Below are 21313 nucleotides of genomic sequence, written 5' to 3' on the forward strand. Positions count from 1 at the left end.
TTTAATTTACCAAAAAATTAACAGATAGAATATTAATTACGAATTTTGTGAATGTTTTTATCTTAGTTTTTTTTTAAATTTAAATTGCGTTTATCACTGACATTGTTTAATAATTGCGTAAATAACTGCAAACGAGACAAACTCTATTGTGTAGGAAATTCTGGGTGACTCTCCTTTTTTGCAATCTTTTAACACGCGATCCATCGATCTGTTTCCTTCGTCATTTATTTTTCCAATTACAATAATAGTTGTTCTACTTTTATATTAAACTAAAATTTTGAAACATTCGCTTTTTTTTCATCAAATTTATTGTCAATAATAAATGAGAAAATAAATTTTTATCATATTATTATTTAAATACATAATTTGATTGATACAAAGAATAAAAATTAGTATAAAGATTTTCTATGATTTAAACTGATCATTGAATAAAAATGTTATTATTCATACTATCAGAGACAATAAATATTATCTACTATTTTTTACTAGACAATTAGATGTAAATTAATATGCCAACAGAATTATTTCATTCTCATGAATGAAATCTCAACAACCACGTGATGTTCGAGTGATCGGTTAAATGATGGTCCGGCAGATGCCGCTCACAATGTTTGTGTCGATTGCTTGAAAACACCTGACGACTCACAGTGCAGCATGAACTTGTGCGCCAACAACTTCTTAAAAACATTAGTAGTTTGTTTAAATATAAATTATTTTAGTTTATTAACGTTCTTGGCAAATCAAAATAAAGGCAAAAATATATTTTAACAATATTTAATTTTATTATAATTAACATATAATAAATACTGTTATCAAAAAATATATTCATTTTATTGAGAGTTATAAAAATTTGTGAAGTGACATTTTAAGAAATGAAATGAAGATGGTTAAGTAAATAATTAAGTTGATTGAATAATAGTTTGTAAGAAATACACAAGTGGAGGATTGTTATTGGGTTGAGTAAATTACACAAGTGTCTAAGAAATAAAATACGTAAACAAAATGTAATCAAACGCGAATGATGCTTCGTAAAACGGAGTGAAGGCTCCTCTGAGAGCGTTAAAGTGTTGGTTAATTTTTTTATTACACTATCAAGATGATATTCGTTCGATTGGTGCTAATTACAACGTTACTATTACTAATTCTTGGGAATTCAAAGAGCCAGCGGCCAGATGAACTTGTTTCTTTAATCAAAGATCGTCAACTTATTAATAAAGGTAAAAAATAATTAAAAGGTATTAATTACAATATTAATATTAATAATATTATTAAAAATATTATTTCACGATACTTTTGATCTATTGATAAATTTAATAGCTAAAAACTCGTCAAATACATTTCAAAACTGAAAGGTAGATAAATAACAATAAGAATAATAGAGTAAAATAAATAGATAAAAAACATAGAGATCCTGGGTCACGTGAAAACTTGAGAGCTCTTTCATAGTTATAGAATCGTGGTTGTTGGTAAAGAGAATGAGAGACGACGACGATGGTGAACGTCTGAACTTTATTAGCACGAAGAGAATGAGCACGAGTAGAACATACGGGCAAGTCGAACACTGCGGCCTTTGCTCTCGCCTTCCTATTTCTTCGTATCGCGTGAAAGTACTGCATCTGTACATTATTTACTAAGAGCACAGTTTCAGAATTTACTTTATTTATTTTTTAATTTCAAGATTAAAATACGTTCAATTATTGTCAAAAAATTATCATCCATTTTTTTTGTTTCTAATTTTTTTTTCACGAAAATGAATGTAACTAATAATTAGTTCAATTCATGTAAAGAATTTACTGCCGTTATAAATAAATAAGTGATAATATATTAAATTTGCTAATGTATTGAAAAAATTACTTCTGTTAAACAGAAAGCAAGGATGTAAAAACGGTGAACAGTATTTAGAAACTCATGTATGCGATAAGTCAAGTAACATATAGTATGAAGTGCTTATTAAGTTTCACTTGTTGAGAAAAGTGTACGTATAATTTTACTATATAAAAATAATAACGCATTGATGTATGCTATACGAATAACATTTATATGAATATATATATATATATATTCATATAAATTATTATATATATATTATGTCTAAATTGTCATGCTTAATGTGTATATTTAATAAATACAGGAGATGCGCTTGGCCGTTTTCAACTCAATGAGAATATAATTAGCACTAAAAATACAATATAATTCGCGCATTATTTAATTACAAGCATTATTGTGACAGACAGGGAGATGGTTATCAGAGAAAAAGAGAAAAAAACTAAATCTAAAAAAATATAAAATTATGATAGTATCGAAATAATACTTTATTGAGCGTTTGCATTACAACTAGTTCTCATGACACAAATTTATATCTTATTACTATTTTCACACATTCTTCTTGCAGGCGTTGATGATGTATTGAGCATTTGAGCTATAAAAATGTATAAAATAAGAAAATATATTTGAATATCATTTAATACGCAATTGATGCGTGTATTTTTACAAAGCAACAAATGATGTGCGTTCAGCTGGTCGACTCAATTCAATACCAATTGCAAAATCTACGTAAGGGTGATATATGTATATACTTTCTATTAACGATTACTTCGGAATCGTGAGAAGGTTAAGCAGTAGATATTCATTTACTAAATCATTTTATCATTTATTTTGTACTTTACATTTTGTTAAGAAAATTTAACCAAATTATTATTATTCTTATTTATTAATATGGGAAAATTTCATTCATTAAATTCCTTAGCATGAACAAAATTATTTGTCTTACTTATTATTAATTTTAATAATAAATTTATGATCGTCATATCTACAGATATTCTATTTATCTTTTCAATTTATTAACTAATTAACTTTAAAATTTTTGAATAATATTTAATATTCAAACAATTAATTGATTTTTGAAAATAAATTATACTATGGTGATGACATTGATTACGTGATTTTGATATTAGCTTTAAAGTATGCGATTTTTCTCTTCTTCTATTTATCAACTATCTGCAGGAAAGAATCCTTGCGTGTTCAAAGTTTGCCCCGATTTTTTGCTAATTTTTTTCTACGAAACTCACGCAACAAGAGAGGCATAAATTGTCGGCAAAGTTTCGATATAAAATTGATAAAATATACATCGATAAAATACATAAAAATTCAATTAAAAATTTTAGAATACTAATAGTCAACGTATCAAAAACTGATAAATAATATGAAAGAAAAAAGAATAAACTTATTGTTTCTGTTTGAATTCAAAATGAAAATAATTTTCTAAATAAAGTTTTTTCTAAATGATTTCCTAGGTTCATCCAATACAATTACATGTATTTCTGTTTAGTCAAACCTATAGATGCAATCACAATGTAGGTGTAAAGACGTACTCTCGTATTTAATTAGAAAGTTTCTCTTTCCTGTGTAAACTTTATTGCCATTATTTTTTTTTTACCATTTATTTGTATTTAAATCTATATTATTATTATAAATTTACATAAGTTATTTTATAATTAAATTTTACATTTGGTTAAAATTTATGTTACAATTATCTATTTTTAAGAAATAATTAGTAAAATTTGGATGCTACAAAAGTTAGTTATTTTATTGTGATGTAGTCTAGTCTACTCGAGATATTATATGATTGTTCGTCAACAAGTGAAAAAAAATGAGCTTAAAAAATTTTCACTTTATGCTCTCTAGTTTTTACTTTATATTTTTATAAAATATGAATGGTAAAAACAAGAAAAAAGTTTAATTTTATGTATATTACATTTAACTATAAAAAAAAAAATTCCATTTGTTTATACTGAATATAATTAATGTTATTGATGATTTTGTTCACATTAAATTTATTTTTGATTCGAGATAATCTCAATCGTGTAGTATGAGTAAGATCCAATTCACTGGACAGAAACATGGTGATTACATCGACTAAAGAGGCGCGTGCAAGCTCCAGAGTTATAGGTGTATATATTATTTTATAGAATCTCATGGGGCGAATCTCTCGTTAATGCTCAAGGTCACAGGTTATGTCTATCATATTGTTTAGCTGGTTGTAGAACGTTTGTATCCATAATAGCAGTGCCTACTTGAGCATACTATAGACTCTATTCCATGTCGAGATAAGTACTCGTAACCAAATAAAGGGGTGGAAATAAACAAAGATTCTGATAAAACTTTAATAAGAATAAAACTATATATCCTACCTATTATATTTGATAAAATTAATTCGATGGTTATCACATGATATCACATGTATTAATTATATTTTGTATAGTGGTTTTTATTATCTTCTATCTAGAGATGGCTAAAAAAATATATGAAAAAAACATATAATTAAATTTAAAAAATCGATTTAAAAAATTAATTTTTAAAATTTCTCTATTATTTAGAAGAATACATTTTTTCAGCATTGAGTAGCATATTGAATTGCTTTGTTGACATCATGCTTTTTAGATGAGTCAGGACCTTTCTATTCTGGAGAAAGTCGTTGACCTATTGTAAAAAAAAGTTAAACTTAGATGAGAAGGAGCTGAGAGTGTAAAAAAGTTGTGTAAAGGTTCAGTCAATTCACAATTGCTTTTTATAAAGAAAGAATCGATTTGCAATTATAGAAGTTTATTAGCTAGATCGAATACAGGGTATTACAGTAAAAGAGCAAAGAAAAAAATGAAAAAACTACTGCACAACGGGAGGGATACTTTTAGATCATGGTTTATACTTAAGAAAGTCAATGACCTAAAAGGTCTCATCAGATTCAAGTTCACGTATAGAAGATAATGTTATACCATTATTGATTATTTCAATTTCATTTAATAATTTATTTTTTAATTTCTATTATTTTTGTATTTCTAACAAAATTACTATTAAAGATAAAACTTTAATACTTGAAAATAACAAACGATGATAAATTCTTATTATAAACTAAAAGTCTAAAGTTCATATACATATATTTGCTATTATCAATTGATTAGTTGATAATTATACTTAGTACATTTGATTGCATTAATTTTTAAATAATTAACAATTGAATTTAATGATAAATATGAAAATATGCTGTTAGAAATAGATTTAAAAAATCATAAATATTTGTGTCAGGATTGGTAATGATATCTTCGTGCTTCTGCGGCAAATGATTGTTGCCAAAGATAATTTAACATATATTTGCGTCTTGGTGTCCATGCAGGTAAGCGAATGGAATAATCCCACGCGTTTGATTCTCCATGTTTGGTAGACACGTGCACAGAAGAGAGAGAGAGAGAGAGAGAGCAACAATGTGTTTCTTATGTACCTAAAGGATTACTTATTCAGGATTATAGAATTATAGAATAGCACTGGATACGTCGAGATATTGTCGCGTTTTACAGAAGCTACTGGACCAATACGTTTATAGATGATGGTCTTATTTTGGATGCTTGAATAAAATGAGTTTAGAAAAATTTCAAAGTTTATGTAAATATTTCATGACCAAAATGATTAATTATTTGATAAATCAATCATTTTTGAACTAAAATTCAATTAGGAATAAAGAGATATTATGTATCAAGTTCAATGCCCTTGTAATGTTTTATAGTCCTTGTAATATGAAACCATGAACTGTTGGTGTGGTTACAAGAGGTGGATGAGTGTCTTCTGCTCTCGTCTTTTCTTAGAGATCATAAAAATCACCAACAGACCTGTTTCCTATCTCGCACTGGCATTAAATCAGGATCTCACAGACAACTACTTGGCTACGCGTTTCACCTATTCTCTCACTTTTTAAAATTTTTTTTTAACGTTTTTCCACTTCCTTCGACAAGGTATATACATCTACAGCTTATTGGAATTCAACATCACCATCGCAAAAGGATTTACGCCCTTTCGAGACATAGAAATAGAAACCAAGGCAAATAAAAGCTGCGTAACTTGAGATTCACAGTAAAAAAAATATTTTTTATTTTTCTTGTGTTTTAAAAAATATTATAAGTTATACGAAGGTTATTTTTATTTGGGAAAACGTCTATAAAAGCGAATGGGAATAGAAGCAGCTTTTTCCGTTCTTGGAGTTTGCACTTTTTTTTTCTTTAGCTATTACTGAATCGGGATCTCATGTACTTGGTACTTTGCTACGTGTTACGTTGTTCTTGTGGTTCGTAGAATTACATCAAGGCTCACTACGACTTGTGCTGCTCCCGAGAAACAGGAATTTGCGCTTAAGAGTTTTTCCCAAGTATTTTTTTTTTTTTTAAAACTTGTGAGTACATTGCCTCTAACTGCTACTCTTGTATGGCTCCTCTTTAAAACGTTAACTTCATTCTTCCTGTCTAGTACAATAAATACATCTCTAATCGGAAATATATCAAAAGTAATTCTCTATTTCTCTGTTTTTTCTGTGTGAATTGATCAAATTATTTCTTAATACCATACTTACATTCACAAATAATAGAGGAGAAGATAGGATTATGGTCCAGTCTTTAATATGATCTATTCGTTTAATTTTCAAACACATTGCGTCTTCCATCAATTAATCCACAAATATATTGAAAAATAACTACTATAGGTATTATTTGTTCACTTGAAACTGCATATCAAATTTTAAAATTTATTGACGTATATATTTTTTGTTGTTTCAGGTGAGAGAAAATGGAAAAATCTGTAGTTATTTATATCGATAACTTAAAGGCAAGTTAAAAATTAATAAAAATATAAAATTTTTTCAATTTCTTATTTAAAAAAACGAAATTTTAGGACAATAGAAGACTTAACTGTTGTGAAAGAAGTAGAAAGTTAACTTGTAGTATATCATGATAAGAAAAATTTTGAAAATAAATAGCAATTGTAAGATATATTCTGAGATGGTAAATTTACGTTAGTGAAAGTGCATGAATGCGCGGTATGTACATTATGTTCTCACTATTATCGGACTTTCATAGTTTTCGTTATTTTTGTTGACCTACGAGAATCTTTGAGTAATATACGTATCTACGTATATTATTTCATTTGTAGATAAACGAAAAAGATCAAATATTTTATTGGATGTAAAATTTACAATATCGACCAGATAAAAAAAATAATTGTTCCATTGTTTATAATCAAGGTTAAATGTTTATAAATGCAGTAATGATTGTCCAAGTGAAGTGACCGGTTATAACCCTAGACCTTGGAACTCGTATCACCTGTTAATCCATGTTTTGAAACATCACGTAGCCAACGTATGTCGTATCGTATTTCTCTGCAGTCTGTTTTTTAACTGAGCTTTATTCTCGGGTGCACACTGATGACCTAAAGTGACCTAGACCTCATGTCTCACCTGTTTCTCGTTTATTCCTGCTGTACATTATATATATTTTATTTTTCACGATAAATCTAATCAATTTATATGATCGATTATAATAGATTCTTTGTAATAAACAGTAACAAAAAAGTATCATTGAAAATTTTATTTTTATCCAATAAAATATATAAGGATTAGTCAGGTGGAAAGTGACTTACCATGAATGGCCGCCCACTCGTGTATGTTCTTTAACATAACAAAATGTATGCTTCTGGTTAGTAGTTATATATATATATATATATATATATATATATATATAATCATGATTCTCACGTCATGTATATAAGTTTATTTATTAAAAGTACGGGTGCGTGGATTATTCCATAAAATAGTTGATTGAAAAAATATTGACTCAAGGCTTGCTATAAATTTCAAAGACGAGTGTTATTTACTCTCTTTCTCGACATTCTCACGACAGAATTATTTATTATCCATGTGTGCTGAGTTTGTTTCATTGAAAGATCTCGTGCAGAGATCGATGTAAAAATTGTTTCTCACGCGAAAGAAAGAGAGGAACGATCAGTAATTAACAGCAAAGAAGACTTTAGTTTAATAAAAATTGAGATCATTGATATTGGATTTTTCTGTTTTGTAATGATCATGAAAATGACTTTATGCGCAACGAAAATGTTCATTCAATTGGATCTTCATAATATTTGATTAAGCAATGCGGAAGAAAATAAGATAGTGAAGGAGGATACTCTGTTGATTGATTTGCGATGTTTAATACTAAATAAATTTCCTTAGACTCTTTGCGTTTACAAAAATATAATCATGAGCTTGATGCTGCGTAGAATATGGTTATTAACATACATCTACTAGCATAATTTGTTCAAGGCTTTCAAAAATAATACACACTTCCTGATCTTAATTTTTCTAATCTATCAGTTTTCCCATTATAAAGTAAAAATTAATTAAAACTTGAATAGATTCGAAATATTTAATATTCGATTATTTTATCATTTAGTTATAATAGTATTTTTATTCAAGTTGTGTGAAAATTAAAAAAAAAAACAGTATTAGTTTTAATTGTTTATTAAAAATTAAATTTATTGTAACGATTATCCTACTAAAAACATGCTCTTTATAACAAAAAAGAAAACAATTAATTACATTGGTATTTATTCTTATTGTTATAAAATCAAAGATGTTGATTAAATTTCAATACCATTTCAAAGAGATTTAGATCAGGCATATTAGAGTTAATTTTTCGATTTTTATCAGTGTACATATTTTCATCTATTAGGTATTAATGTGTTAAAGACCGGTTTTATGTAAGAACCGATTTAATTTGCAATGGAATTTTATTCGATCTTGACCCTGTAAAATGTAAAGTGTGATTGTATAAGTCATATGTTGAGTTTTTATTTATAATTTCGTGGTAAAAAGTATGAGCTAATCACATCAAGTTTGCTGACTAATTATATGTAAGCTAATCTCATAAACTTCCTGTATCATATTAATCGATGTCATTGCAGGTTTGTTTTACTAACAATTGTGTATATACAACGGAATGTTTAACCTTCAAGTTTACCGCACACAAATGAAAAAGTAAAAACATTTAGAATTGACACACATTCGATAGTTTAATCGTCAAACTTTGATGACAATATCCACGTATGTAATATATGTATATATATATATATATGAGTATGTATCGACTGCTCTTAAAATTAATTTCGGTCAGTAAATATTTATGATTTTACATATTTATTTGATTAGAAATGAACACACACACACACACAATATGATATAATTTATGTCACTGAAAATCAACATTTTCTACTAGATAAAATTCTTGTGAGATCTAATCATATTCTCAGTGCTTCTTTATCTTATGCTGTTTTTATTTTAATTTGCAATGTTCGAAGCGTAGGAGAGCATTATCATCGATAACAATGACGCCATTAGCTGTCCGTTGGTCTCCAGGAAGACAGCCCACGCGTTTCAACCGAGAAACTCGTATATTAAAACCAAGTGCATCACAATAAGTTGTATCCCTCATATCTTTACCTTAGACATTGATGATTAAAACAAAAAGCTAAGAATATATTTTATATTTTTTTAAAATACTTTTTACCATACTTAATAAAATTAAATATAATGTAATCAACCATCTTCACTTTTTTTTTTAAAAGAGGATTTGTGTAAGTTATTGAATATATTTTGTTATTAAAAGAAGTCAATTGAATTCCTCAGGAGGAAATAAGCGTCTAGAAAAGACGAAAAATGAGGACCGTAATGCGGAACGTGATCACCTCAAGACACGAAGTGACTTTCAAAGATTTAACTCGAGTGTAACTACGAGGGAAAGAGAATATAAGAGATGCTTCATGAGATCTCTTGTCTGCAAACTCATTCGTTCGTGATCGTGTTCAACCGTGTGTTCGTGACGCACCAACACGTGTCTTTATAGTCTTTCTGTAGCTTGATCGTGGATTTGGATCGTGCGCGTGCCTCTTTAGTCCTACATATTTTATATTTTCTATACTTATATCAATTTATAATGTTATATCACCAGTCATAAATAAATCAGTTAACGCATGTACAATTAATGCCACAGTGATGTCGATATTTTTGCTTATGGGAGGCCAATCAAGTTAATGAACACTATTTACGATAATTATCCTTCAGAAGAAGAATCGACGTAGTGGAATTTAATAACCAAAAATTTACTATAATTCAAAAATAATTTTCTTCGATGATAGAATACTATGCAGCATGATGGATCAGTTTACAGACATCAATCAAAGTAATTTGAATTCACATGATTACGTGTAAATTGTTGATAAAATATCTCTCAAATCAATAATACAGAAAAAAGAATGGAGTAAAAATTATTCTGTAATTCACGGTGACCTGGGTACTTTGTATAAACAGCAGAAAATTTACCCAAAAGTAAAAGTTCCTCTTTTTAAAGGCACATTATCCCATCGTAAAGTGTAAATTTAAACCCAATAACTGGATTGCCCTGAATTAGAGGGTAAATTTTACTCAATTCTTCTTTCCGTGTAATAACATTTTTTTCTATATTTTTCTTTCGTAACAAAATACAGAAAATATTCGCTCAAGAGTGACGTGCGTAACGAAAGCGATATTTTTCCCCGGTGTGAGGTGCATAATATTTCCTGAGAGAAATAACCGTGAATCCTCGTTCCAGCTGGCTTACCAGCACTTGCCTTAAGCGTATATACTTGAGCACCCCAACGCAACTCTTTGAGTTGATCGTCGATCTTCATACCAGTATAACAATAATATTCTTCTTATGTATCTAGCAGCTTGAATTTGTGATTTACCTTGTCTAGATAAGTGTTCTCAGGATCATAGTAAATAAGTAACACTGTTTCTCAGGAATTAGCAACAATATTTACAAAATTGTTCAATTGAAAAGTATCAATCTATAAACTACATATCAACATTTGAAATTAATGTCAAAAGTAATTCATTCTCTTATGGTTATAATCATTATAATTACGTATTTTAAATATTTTTCTTTGATTTTGTTGTAACAAAGTATTCAAAGATATATTAGTTCTTTGGAAATTAATTTTTAATTAATGAAGATAAAGCTGAAAGTTTATCTCATTGAAAATATTGTAAACCAGATGCTGCTGTTTAAAAGCTTGTAAAACATGTTGGTACTTTACAGATATATATATATATATATATATATATATATATATATATATGCCGTGAGATGAGACACGAGTCAACTCTCAGGGACTAGGCACACCTCGCTCGTAATATGCAGATGAGAATATAAATATGAAACACGAGATCGTGTGCCACCTACAGACGGCTTTGTCGTATCAGGACAAACGTGAGGGTGGAGAAAGAACGGATGTACTTTGATTTTATGATTATTACAATGAGTTTTTGAGTATTTTTACGGAATATTGATTTCTTTCTGTTCAAAGTATTGTCGAGAATAATTTCTACATAAATATTATTACTAATTATTTAGGCATCTTTAAATGGTAAATCTTACTTAATAATAACAAATAATTGACATCAAATTCAACATAGTATTTTATTTTAAAAAATACAATATTTTTTTTGTCAAAGCAGAAACAATACATCCAAGTCAAACGTTGATAAGTGACAAAAGAGTGAGTAATAGTACATGTCCTCGTGCCACATTCGTTTGTGTATAAGCAAACATATATATATACAAGTATTTAGAAAGAAGACATTCAAAAGTAATGCTTGCATAATTTTTTTTTTCTTTTTTATAAATATTGTGATTATACAGTATTCTCAACTAAAGACAGCCATATAATGTGATGAAATGCTTAACAAATGATTGAGTACTGTCAAGTGTGTTGATGTATTTTAGCAGCAAAATTGTCAAGTATATAGAGAGATTGTAATAAGGAGCAAGTAGGTAGGTTCTGATGCTTGACGATGTCGTATCAACGAATGACGACAACGCATGCAGTTGTAGACTGAGTATATGTATATATATATACTTTATATACGATTGTTTAAGGTTCGAATGGCGTTGTACTATGGACGGTTTCATAATCAAGTGTGGAATCATGACGACGTTATATTCATAAAAGCCGCGTGCTATTCGAAAGCGAATGTATGCGGTGGCTTCGCCAACTCAGTACAACTGAAGGATTGAAAAAATACTATAGATGTTATAGATGGTATGCTCTGTCTCACTTGATCTCTCTTCAAGTTTGTCTTCAGTTTTCTGAGAGGCGTTAGACGGAATTTATGCGCAAGGAACGTGATTAAGGAGGCAGCAAACGATTAATGGCCAAGAGATCCTTCGTAAAGTTGCGCAAAATGCATTTAACACTAATAGAAAATTTTTTGTCATATTATTCAGATATTCAAGTGATTTTATTTTGTATTTAAAATAATGACATTTCTACAATAAATATTTTTATGATTATATCGAATTAATTTAAAAATACAATCTTAGATGTAAAATTTTATAAATAACTACCCATGTACCGCATTCATAAAGTAAGTTACTCATACAATAATTACTCTGGCTATGATTTGTTCAAAATTTTATAATAAAAATGACACTTGTTGTAAAAAAAAAGTATAAAGTGTTCAAGTAACAGTATATTTTGTGGTGAAATGAAGTTTGAATGTCTTAAAAGTAAATTGAAATGCAATGAAGATACATGAGCATAATAATATATATTTTGTGGAAGATATGTCTGACTCTTTGCGACCATTTCTCCTATCATCCAAGAGCAACGTCCCTTTCGGTACATTTATATAACCTACTTTACTACTGAGCATTTATTTTTATTTTTCTCAATTTAACTTAAATATATTGTAAAAGTGATTTTTTGTCATTGAATTCAATTAGGTTAACTTTGAATGGTTAGTGTATTTTTTACTGAAATCTTATTATAATTTATCTGGGTCATTATAGCAGTATTAGATATAAGATGTGCAATTCTGTTGATTTTACTACTGGAATAGCAGTTGTAGGCTGTTAATTAAATGACGAATAATTTAATTAATTAAAAAAAGTTTGATATCAAATTGCTAATGTATAAAAACATACTCTCGTCATTTTTATGTTTCTTTTATATAACTGAACTTCCTGGAGGACCAATCGAATTCCAGAAAGAATGAAAACCCGTTCTGGCACTGGGTCACCCACATCTTAACTGTCTACTTATTGCGAGTTCTCGACAAGATTCTTGGCGTATATATGTCTGTACAGAGAACTACCCACGCAAATGCGAATGGAGACATTAGGTTTACGGTTTATTCTATCTTTGGTGGCTCTTCAAAATGACGGTAAATACATAGATAAAATTTCTAGATAGATTGTTTTATTACCTTTGGTTTTAAAATGTCGATTTGTTGACTTTAATGCTTGTCAAAAAGTTTATTAAGTTAAAATTGCTGAGTAAATATCACAAAATGTGTTCTTTATTTAAAATTATATACATATACAATAGAATAGGCATAGCTGACATAAATATTTTATGAAATAAAATGAGTGAGAATAACTTTCAGAGATCCTAGTTATAAATTCATATAGTTATATAGTTATTTAATAATCGATATATATTAATTACAAATTAACTTCATTATACTTTATGTCGTGTAATATATATATATATATATATATATATATATATATATATAATATTAAAATAAAATTAAAATTGTTATGGGTTAATAAATTATTCAATATATCATGAATAACTTTGAAAAAATTTTCATTAATCATCTTTCATGCAGCTCACAATATAAAATGTTGAATTTTTTATTCAAATAAAAGTCAAAAATATAAGTTAATATTATGATGAATATTTTTGCAAATTCAATAGTTTAAGTATTGTTTTTTTGTATCAAATTTATGTGTCTCTCGAAAGCCTAAAAGAAACGGATAAGGCATTTAACATTCTGAATTTTAACCTTGAAATTTTACTGGTATATATTTGGTAAAATGTTACAGGATGTCCTTGTGAATAAAATGCTTCCTGAAACCAGTTTAAAAATCAAACAATGAATAATAATCATAATATTAAAAGGTAACATACCAATAATTACATTCCTATCCATCTTTAATTTTATATTATTTTTTTTATAAACTTTAAGTTGCATATTATATAAATATTAAAAGTCAATTTTGATTTTTCTTGATTTTTTTATGATCAATTGCAAATAAGAACACACTGTTGTTAGAAATTATATTTGTATCTCTTTTATTCTTTCATTGTCTTTGAATTTGAAAATTTTTTGATTACTATTCCTGTAGTCAATGAATTTGGTATATTAAAAGAAAAGTTTTTTCTAAAACTTATTATGAGTGTCTGCGAGTTTATGAATAATAATTTTAGTTATTATATGTTATAATTGGTGCAGTGTAGAAGTAATGTAATGAAATAGAATCATCAATGTAAGATATACATCGTGAGAAAGTCTGATGATCATACACCTGACCGATTAAATATGTAAATATATTCAACGAAGGCGTTCTAGCCACATGTGTACACCTTTAAAAGTAAACTTGATCCGATACTTTGTGTATATATCGGTCTTGAACTAAATTTTTATCTATTGCTGATGGATCGTTACACATTAAAAAGATCAAATTTTAATTTGAAACTCGGTAATAATATTATCACTAATTAATTATATATTCACATGTAAGTTACAATTATAAATAATTATTTTAAAGTTATGGGGATATAAATAAACGTAAAACCCGTTAGATTAGTATAGTTTTATTTTCTTTTTATTTGTAATTAGATGACGAATTGAGAAAACTAGAATAGCCTCAGTAAGCACATTGCGGTTGGCATGAAGGTTTCTACAAGATGCTAACAGGGCGAGGTCGACCACATCAAGTTTCATAGAGATTCTCCATTTCTATTTTCTATTTTTGTTTTTCGTCATTTTCTTTTTTCCTCCGTTACTAGATTTTAGCATCATATTTATCCACATAAATCTCATAATTTCAATTATTTATATATATATATATTTTTAATAATATAATTCAATTAACATTATTTTTTCTGAAAAAAATTTTAAAATATAAATAGACGTATAGATTTCTGTGTTTCAAATGTCGAAATGGTCACTGTTCCTATTATTCACCGCAGCATTGATTATTTTTATAAATCAACCCATCTATACTCTTATATTATTTCATAGTTGGCCGCAAACATTATGCAATTATAAACATCTATAAACGTGTATTACTTTAAACTTTTCATCATTTACTTTTTTATGTTGAATAAAATAATTTTTTTTTTTAATAATAAATACCACTTCTTACATACAAAGTATTTTCATTATGCAGTGTAGTTTTTATCTATGTACATGATTGAATTGTTTAATAATAAAAACAAATTTTCTCAACATATTCTTGAAAATGTGAAATTCTTGTAAAATAGTGAAGGCAAATGAGATTAATAAAATAATTGAAACTATGAATGTAAGCAATGATAAAGTAGGAATCACCTAATATAAAAGATAACATGTTCATCTGTAATGTAGCTTTTTAAAATTTTTCTCTTTCACTTTTTTTTACACATATTTATTTTGTCACAATATAAAAATTTACTTTTCATAAATTTAACTGAAAACTATCAAAAACATTGACTGGAAATGAAGAGTTAATTCAAATGAAAGCGAAAATTGTTGAAATTATTCAAATTAATAACAATTGTGCGAAATGACTTGTAAAATTGTATGGAATAATGATACAAAATAACACTATTAAAATTAATAATTAAATAATAAATTCAAAAATGTATTACATAATGTGATCATTGCACCATTCATATTAGATATGAACACAGGTGGTTTTTCTAAACCACTAGAGTATATTGAAGCTATTTAAAAAAAATCATTTTATACCTGCTTTGCTTATACTTATTTAACTGGTATTTCAATAAACGCAACCGAAAAAAAAATTAACAGTATATTCGATATTATTGAATTTCATTATTAAAATACTTATAAAATAATTCTCAAAAAAAATATATATATATATATATATATTGTAAGGTAAAAATATTAAATAAACTATAACAAAATAATACTGACGAGTGTTTTATAAAGTATGATAATTTTTCAATTGCAAAAAAAATCATTTAGATAAATATAAAATATTTAAGCAATACATCCTTAAAAGAATTTTACACACGTTTATACTCAGATTGCAACTCATAAATATTATTATTTACCATGTTAATTATACTAACATATTATCAATATGACTGAGATTTCAACTAGTTTGGTTAATTACATGCCAACTAATGAGTGTGAATCCTGACTAGAAGTACATATTATCATCTGTCTGTCGTAGAAATCAAGCAGTAGAACCGGATTGTCTTAATCGAACGAGGTACCTTTACAAGTTCACTTTTATAATAAACGATACAGAAAAATCACAAACAGGATCTTTTGCATATTTTACTAGTCAATGTGATGAGAGGTAATCGAAGAAAAAGGGAGAGAGAAGAAATATAAGATTTGTTGACTGGAACGTTGTTTAGAATTTTCGTTTGACAATAAAACCAGTTGTTGATTCGATTCGATCAATTTATTAATTGACTTTTCAAAGTTATATTACTATATGATCAATCTAAACTCATATTAATTATCATAAAATAATAGATATGATACAATTATGTTTCCAAATAACCATTTAAATCCAACATTTAATTTTTAATACGCTTTGCCAAATACCTAAAGCTCTTATAATGGTACTTATGATAAGATATTTATTAATTAATATAAGAAATTGAGTTATGAATCAATTGCTATCTAAGAAAGGTTTTCAATATTTAACAGAAGGACAGTTTTAGATTAAAAATGAATTGAAACGATATATTTATCAAAGTTGTGAAAAAAGGGAATGCATAAATATATTTTGATTGTATCAGTCAATCAATATATTAGAATAATTATAACAATACTTTTTTTCTACGAAATAATTGTTTTGATAAGAGAATTGAAGATCCATTTTTGGTGGCGACGTTAACTTCCCTTGCGTTAGCATTCGCGTATGGGCATCGTTAAAGAATCTTCTCAGTAGTCCTTAACTACGTCGTGAATAAAATGACTCGTGGTTATAAATCTTGAACCGGTCTGTGATGCTTCTTTCTTCTTCTTTACGTTACTCTTTACGACCAGTATCTTCGTTTAGCCAGTTCAAGATGACGAACATTGAGATCATTATTACACTTTCCAAGTTTCAACTCGTGTAGTAGGAATCTTCGAAACTTTTCTTACACATCTCTTTACTTTTGCCTTTTTCATCTTATTTTCATTACTACTTCAAGATATGGATATCGTTGTCAATTTCAGCATTAAACTGACGTTTAACAGACTTAACTTTTCTCTTCATGAATATTCGCATTTCATTGCTATAGACTTTCAATCTCGATTTCTTACGTGACGTTCCAATAGAGCCTAGTTATTTATCGCTATTCATTGACTTCCATCCGGGTTTTGCGTCCAAGTGGCACAGTCTCTCCTCTCAACATTGGAATTACTCTTTTATATTCTCGGAGAATGTATCTATTCAAAATCCATACACTCTTTCTCATAGATTTCTCTCCTTGATGTTCTGTTCAAAGGTCGCAGGTTCATCAGCTTTATTTTATTTTAACAGTCTTTTTTTTTTGTTATTCTCCAAGATATGATATTTATTTTTGTCTTTTTAGCAAAATATGAATTTATATTTCATATTTGATATTTTTACTTACTGTAAGTAAAATTCACTTCTGCATGCACACATTTTTACTTCTCATTCTTTTTACTTCCGAGCAGTGAAAAAAATTCTCTCCGTATAAGTACATATAACAAATAAAATCATCACGTATACTTTTGAATATTATGTGATAATAAAATTAAAAAAAATTATGTCTTCAATAATTTTGTAAATTATTAAACTTATATTATTCTAAAGAAAATTGAGTATACATAATGTATAACAAATGATGATACTAGATAATTTTTCGATGAATGTATGCATATAGTAATTACTTTTTTATATGAATAATTATGAAACTATTGATGACCCATGAATAACATATTTTATTCTCTTGTAATAATTATAATTGCGGTCATGGTAATCTTCTTGAATGAATTTTTCAACCAAGACTTAGAGATGTGTATGATGACCTCGAAATGATCAATTGGGACACTGATTATTTAATTAAATAAAATCACTTATCGTCTTTTAATTTTTTTTTTCTTTATAAATGAAAAATTGAGTAAATAATTTTAATAATAGAAAAAAAAACCTTATTGTATGAATAATCATTAATTAACTATTATAGAAAATTTTTATAAACAATTTATTAATTATATTATCAATCATAAATAATTATAGAAATGTATTTAGATGAAATTTGATCAAATGTAAAAAATAAATATATTATTATTAGATTTCACATCTTTAGCTTGTCGTTATACAAAAGATAGTATGTAATTGTATGATTTAAAATGTTTCTATTCGTTTCCTCATTTGACTTCCCGTCGTTTATTTCATCTGTATATTTGCCAGATTTTCTCAGGCTATTGCGGAAAAGTATACTTTAAATTGTTCAAATGTCCATTTTCTCACTTCTGTTATTCATTTATACTGTTTGAACAAATTTAAACAAGCAATAGTAGGCTCCTCATCCTCATTCAATAAAATTGAGTAATCTTATATACTTCATAATACATTGAGTATATCTTTTCAAGATGATAAAATCAGATATACCTTCGTCTGACAAATTACGTGGTTTCTTTGCTCGTTAAAGCTATAAGTCGTGTATTTATCGAGTCATGTATTAGTCCTTCGACTATAGAGAAGTGTGAGAGTGAAAGAGGTTCGATAACCTTAAGACACTAATTTGTCCATGACGTTCAGACACATCTTATACACTGCCGTAAGTTGAGATCATAAGCATTAGCATCTTTGAAAGTATATAAAAATGAATATAACTTTATAGAAAAAATAATACAATTAATATTATTTTAATAAGATTTTTATTTGTTTTATAATTGAAATACTTATTGATATTTTTAGTAAATTTTTATTAATTTAATTTTAATAATATTACATCAAACACACTTTTAAATGTTGAGAAATGAAAGCCAGTCAATTATTAATTATCTTCTTTAATAATGAAACATTTTAAAATATTTTTATCTTACATTTGATTAAATGTATTGCAAAGAGAATATCAAATATTAAACTCCTGCTTGAGGCTATAGTTATATTAATTTTCATTTAATACTTTGTATTTGAAATTTAATTTTTACCCTGAAGGTAATTGAAAAAATTAAAGAGCTATATAATCTCAACGTTGCTTTGCAGTCACCAACTTGAAAAAATCTACCAGCTCGTGTTTCATCTTTACGATAATAAGTATTATTTAGTGTATATAATAGTCTATTTGTTCCAAACTCATATTATGTTTGATATTTTAAACTAATTTCATGGCTATTGTATGATATCAGTACATGCTTTTTATCGAAAAGATATTACAATAAATAAATATTAATAAAATACTTATACTTTGTAATAATAATTATAAAAATATATAAAATTTCGTGTGTGAATGCAGCATAAACTTCCGTATGTATTAAGGAGTGCGTACGGTGCATATTTGAATACTTGAAACTTTCACTGGTCGCATCGGTAATCACTGAGATTTGTAAATTGACGACCTGCCACAAGAATTTCAACTCTCATGTTTTTTCCGATTGTAATGATAGGACTAACATTTATTACATACATCGCTAACAATTTTCGACTTTCTCTCTGTACTTTATTAGCAGAAGATTATAAGAAAAGTTGAATAGTAGAATCGTATGTATAGGTACATGTAAAGAGCTTCTAGTGGATTATTCTAAACGACTAAGTGCATTCTTGAAGGACGTTAAACCCACCAGTTGGAACGGTAAAAGCATAATCATCATGTGTAGAATGGACCTGGAAGCTTGTCATTGGGATTTAAAATCTTCGACCGACAAACAGGAGAGTCTTTTCCCTCTTCTTCTTGTGACTCGTTTACTGCCAACATGGGAACTGTTTGGTGAAAGGAATCGCGCGGTCTTCATCGAAGAAATACTTCCTTCTTATCTTTTACGAGACTAACATAAACACACACCTCCTATGAATACTCATTGACTTTAAACTATTAACAGTATATATTTTGTATTTGTCATTACAGTTGAGAAAATTTACATTTTTTTTTCATTCAATATTGACATTTTTTTAATGCAATATTAATTATTCAAATAATCATTAATCATTATTGTCATTTGATAGGAATATTTTATGATATTTTTATTGACGTTTTCTAGCAAAAAGTTTGCTTGTATGATGAGTCTTAAAATAATTTCAGTTATAACTTTTATATATATAAGGAGAAATATAAAATTTATTATTATCCATGATTAGAAGCAATTGATGGGTGAAGTAAGATTGCAGAAATTTTAAATCGCTAGGTAATCCTGTCAATAATTCTTGCCAATCATCATGAAAGCAAGGCTAAAGTCATTTGAACTGGTATCTAAAGACGTCTTGAGCAGTGAATACAGAGTCGAGAGGGGAAGTCACTCGGGCATGTCCAACAAACCAGAGTTTCTCGACTGAGCTTTCTTATATTCAACTGATCGTCCGCACTTCTATTTGCGGGGCCATAACGTTGTCGGTACGTATGATAATTCTTGCGCCATTAGCCAGCTTCCCCCTTGGTGATTATTCCTTGATGTACAACGTAATGCACAGCTGGAATCATAAGCTTTTCCAAGACCAACTGATGCCCCAGGCCTAAGTGTTATTCTTCAACTTGTAGATGGCCTTCGAGTGTCATTGTTTCTTTAACATCTTTAAATTAATAGTCTTTTATTTCACACATTATTTTCTTTATTTTACTAAAGATTGATACTTTTTTCAATTAAAATAACGCTCAACTACTTGTTTGTTTTTTCTAATTTTATTTTAAAGTGAATATTTTTTCTAATTTTATTCAACGTACATTCGAAAATATTTTATTAATCATTCATCTAAAAATTAAATAAACTATTTGTAAGTAATTTTCGATCAATAATAATAATAATCGTTGTTGTTAAAAGTTTGTTCCAAGTAATATATTCAGCATTGTAAATAATTTTTTTTTAAGTGAAAATTATAGATGTGGAGCTGCATGTAAAAGTAAACACACATTTGAGATAAGAAAAATGAAGAGGGATGGATGAGTATAGAGTGTCTATAAATGCATCTTTGCGTGCAGAGATGAGTACATCGTTTACCGGATATGCCTACAGAAATATGCCGAAGGAGATCCATTTGCATTTTGTATATATCCATAGCCAACCCTCTCACAATTCTATTTTTTTCAACATTATTACAAACCGTGCATGAATTCTGCTTATAGCAGACAAGAGTTTCGCGTGTGCAGTTCTCGCTACCCTCGACAGCTACAACATCGTGGTCGAATCGTTGTTTATAAGTATCTGAAATTAAAAGTAACCTCACAAATACATTCTAACACTAAAATCTGTTTAGGTTAT

At 27.7% G+C, this 21313-nt stretch overlaps 1 protein-coding gene across 1 annotated transcript in view; it reads left to right on the forward strand.

The window, feature by feature from the left end:
* The first annotated feature begins 873 nt into the window (after positions 1-873).
* The window catches only part of LOC118073348 (serine-rich adhesin for platelets-like), a 42317-nt gene continuing 21877 nt past the window's right edge, over positions 874-21313 (forward strand). Inside the window, exon 1 of the mRNA XM_035093807.1 lies at positions 874-1217. Within this exon, the coding sequence (XP_034949698.1) occupies positions 1097-1217 (121 nt within the window). The 5' untranslated portion in view covers positions 874-1096. The remainder of the gene's footprint in view (positions 1218-21313) is intronic.

The sequence above is a fragment of the Chelonus insularis genome, unplaced genomic scaffold, assembly GCF_013357705.1.
Source record: "Chelonus insularis isolate UGA/USDA-ARS -01 unplaced genomic scaffold, ASM1335770v1 contig_131_pilon, whole genome shotgun sequence".
NCBI classification, from domain to species: domain Eukaryota; kingdom Metazoa; phylum Arthropoda; class Insecta; order Hymenoptera; family Braconidae; genus Chelonus; species Chelonus insularis.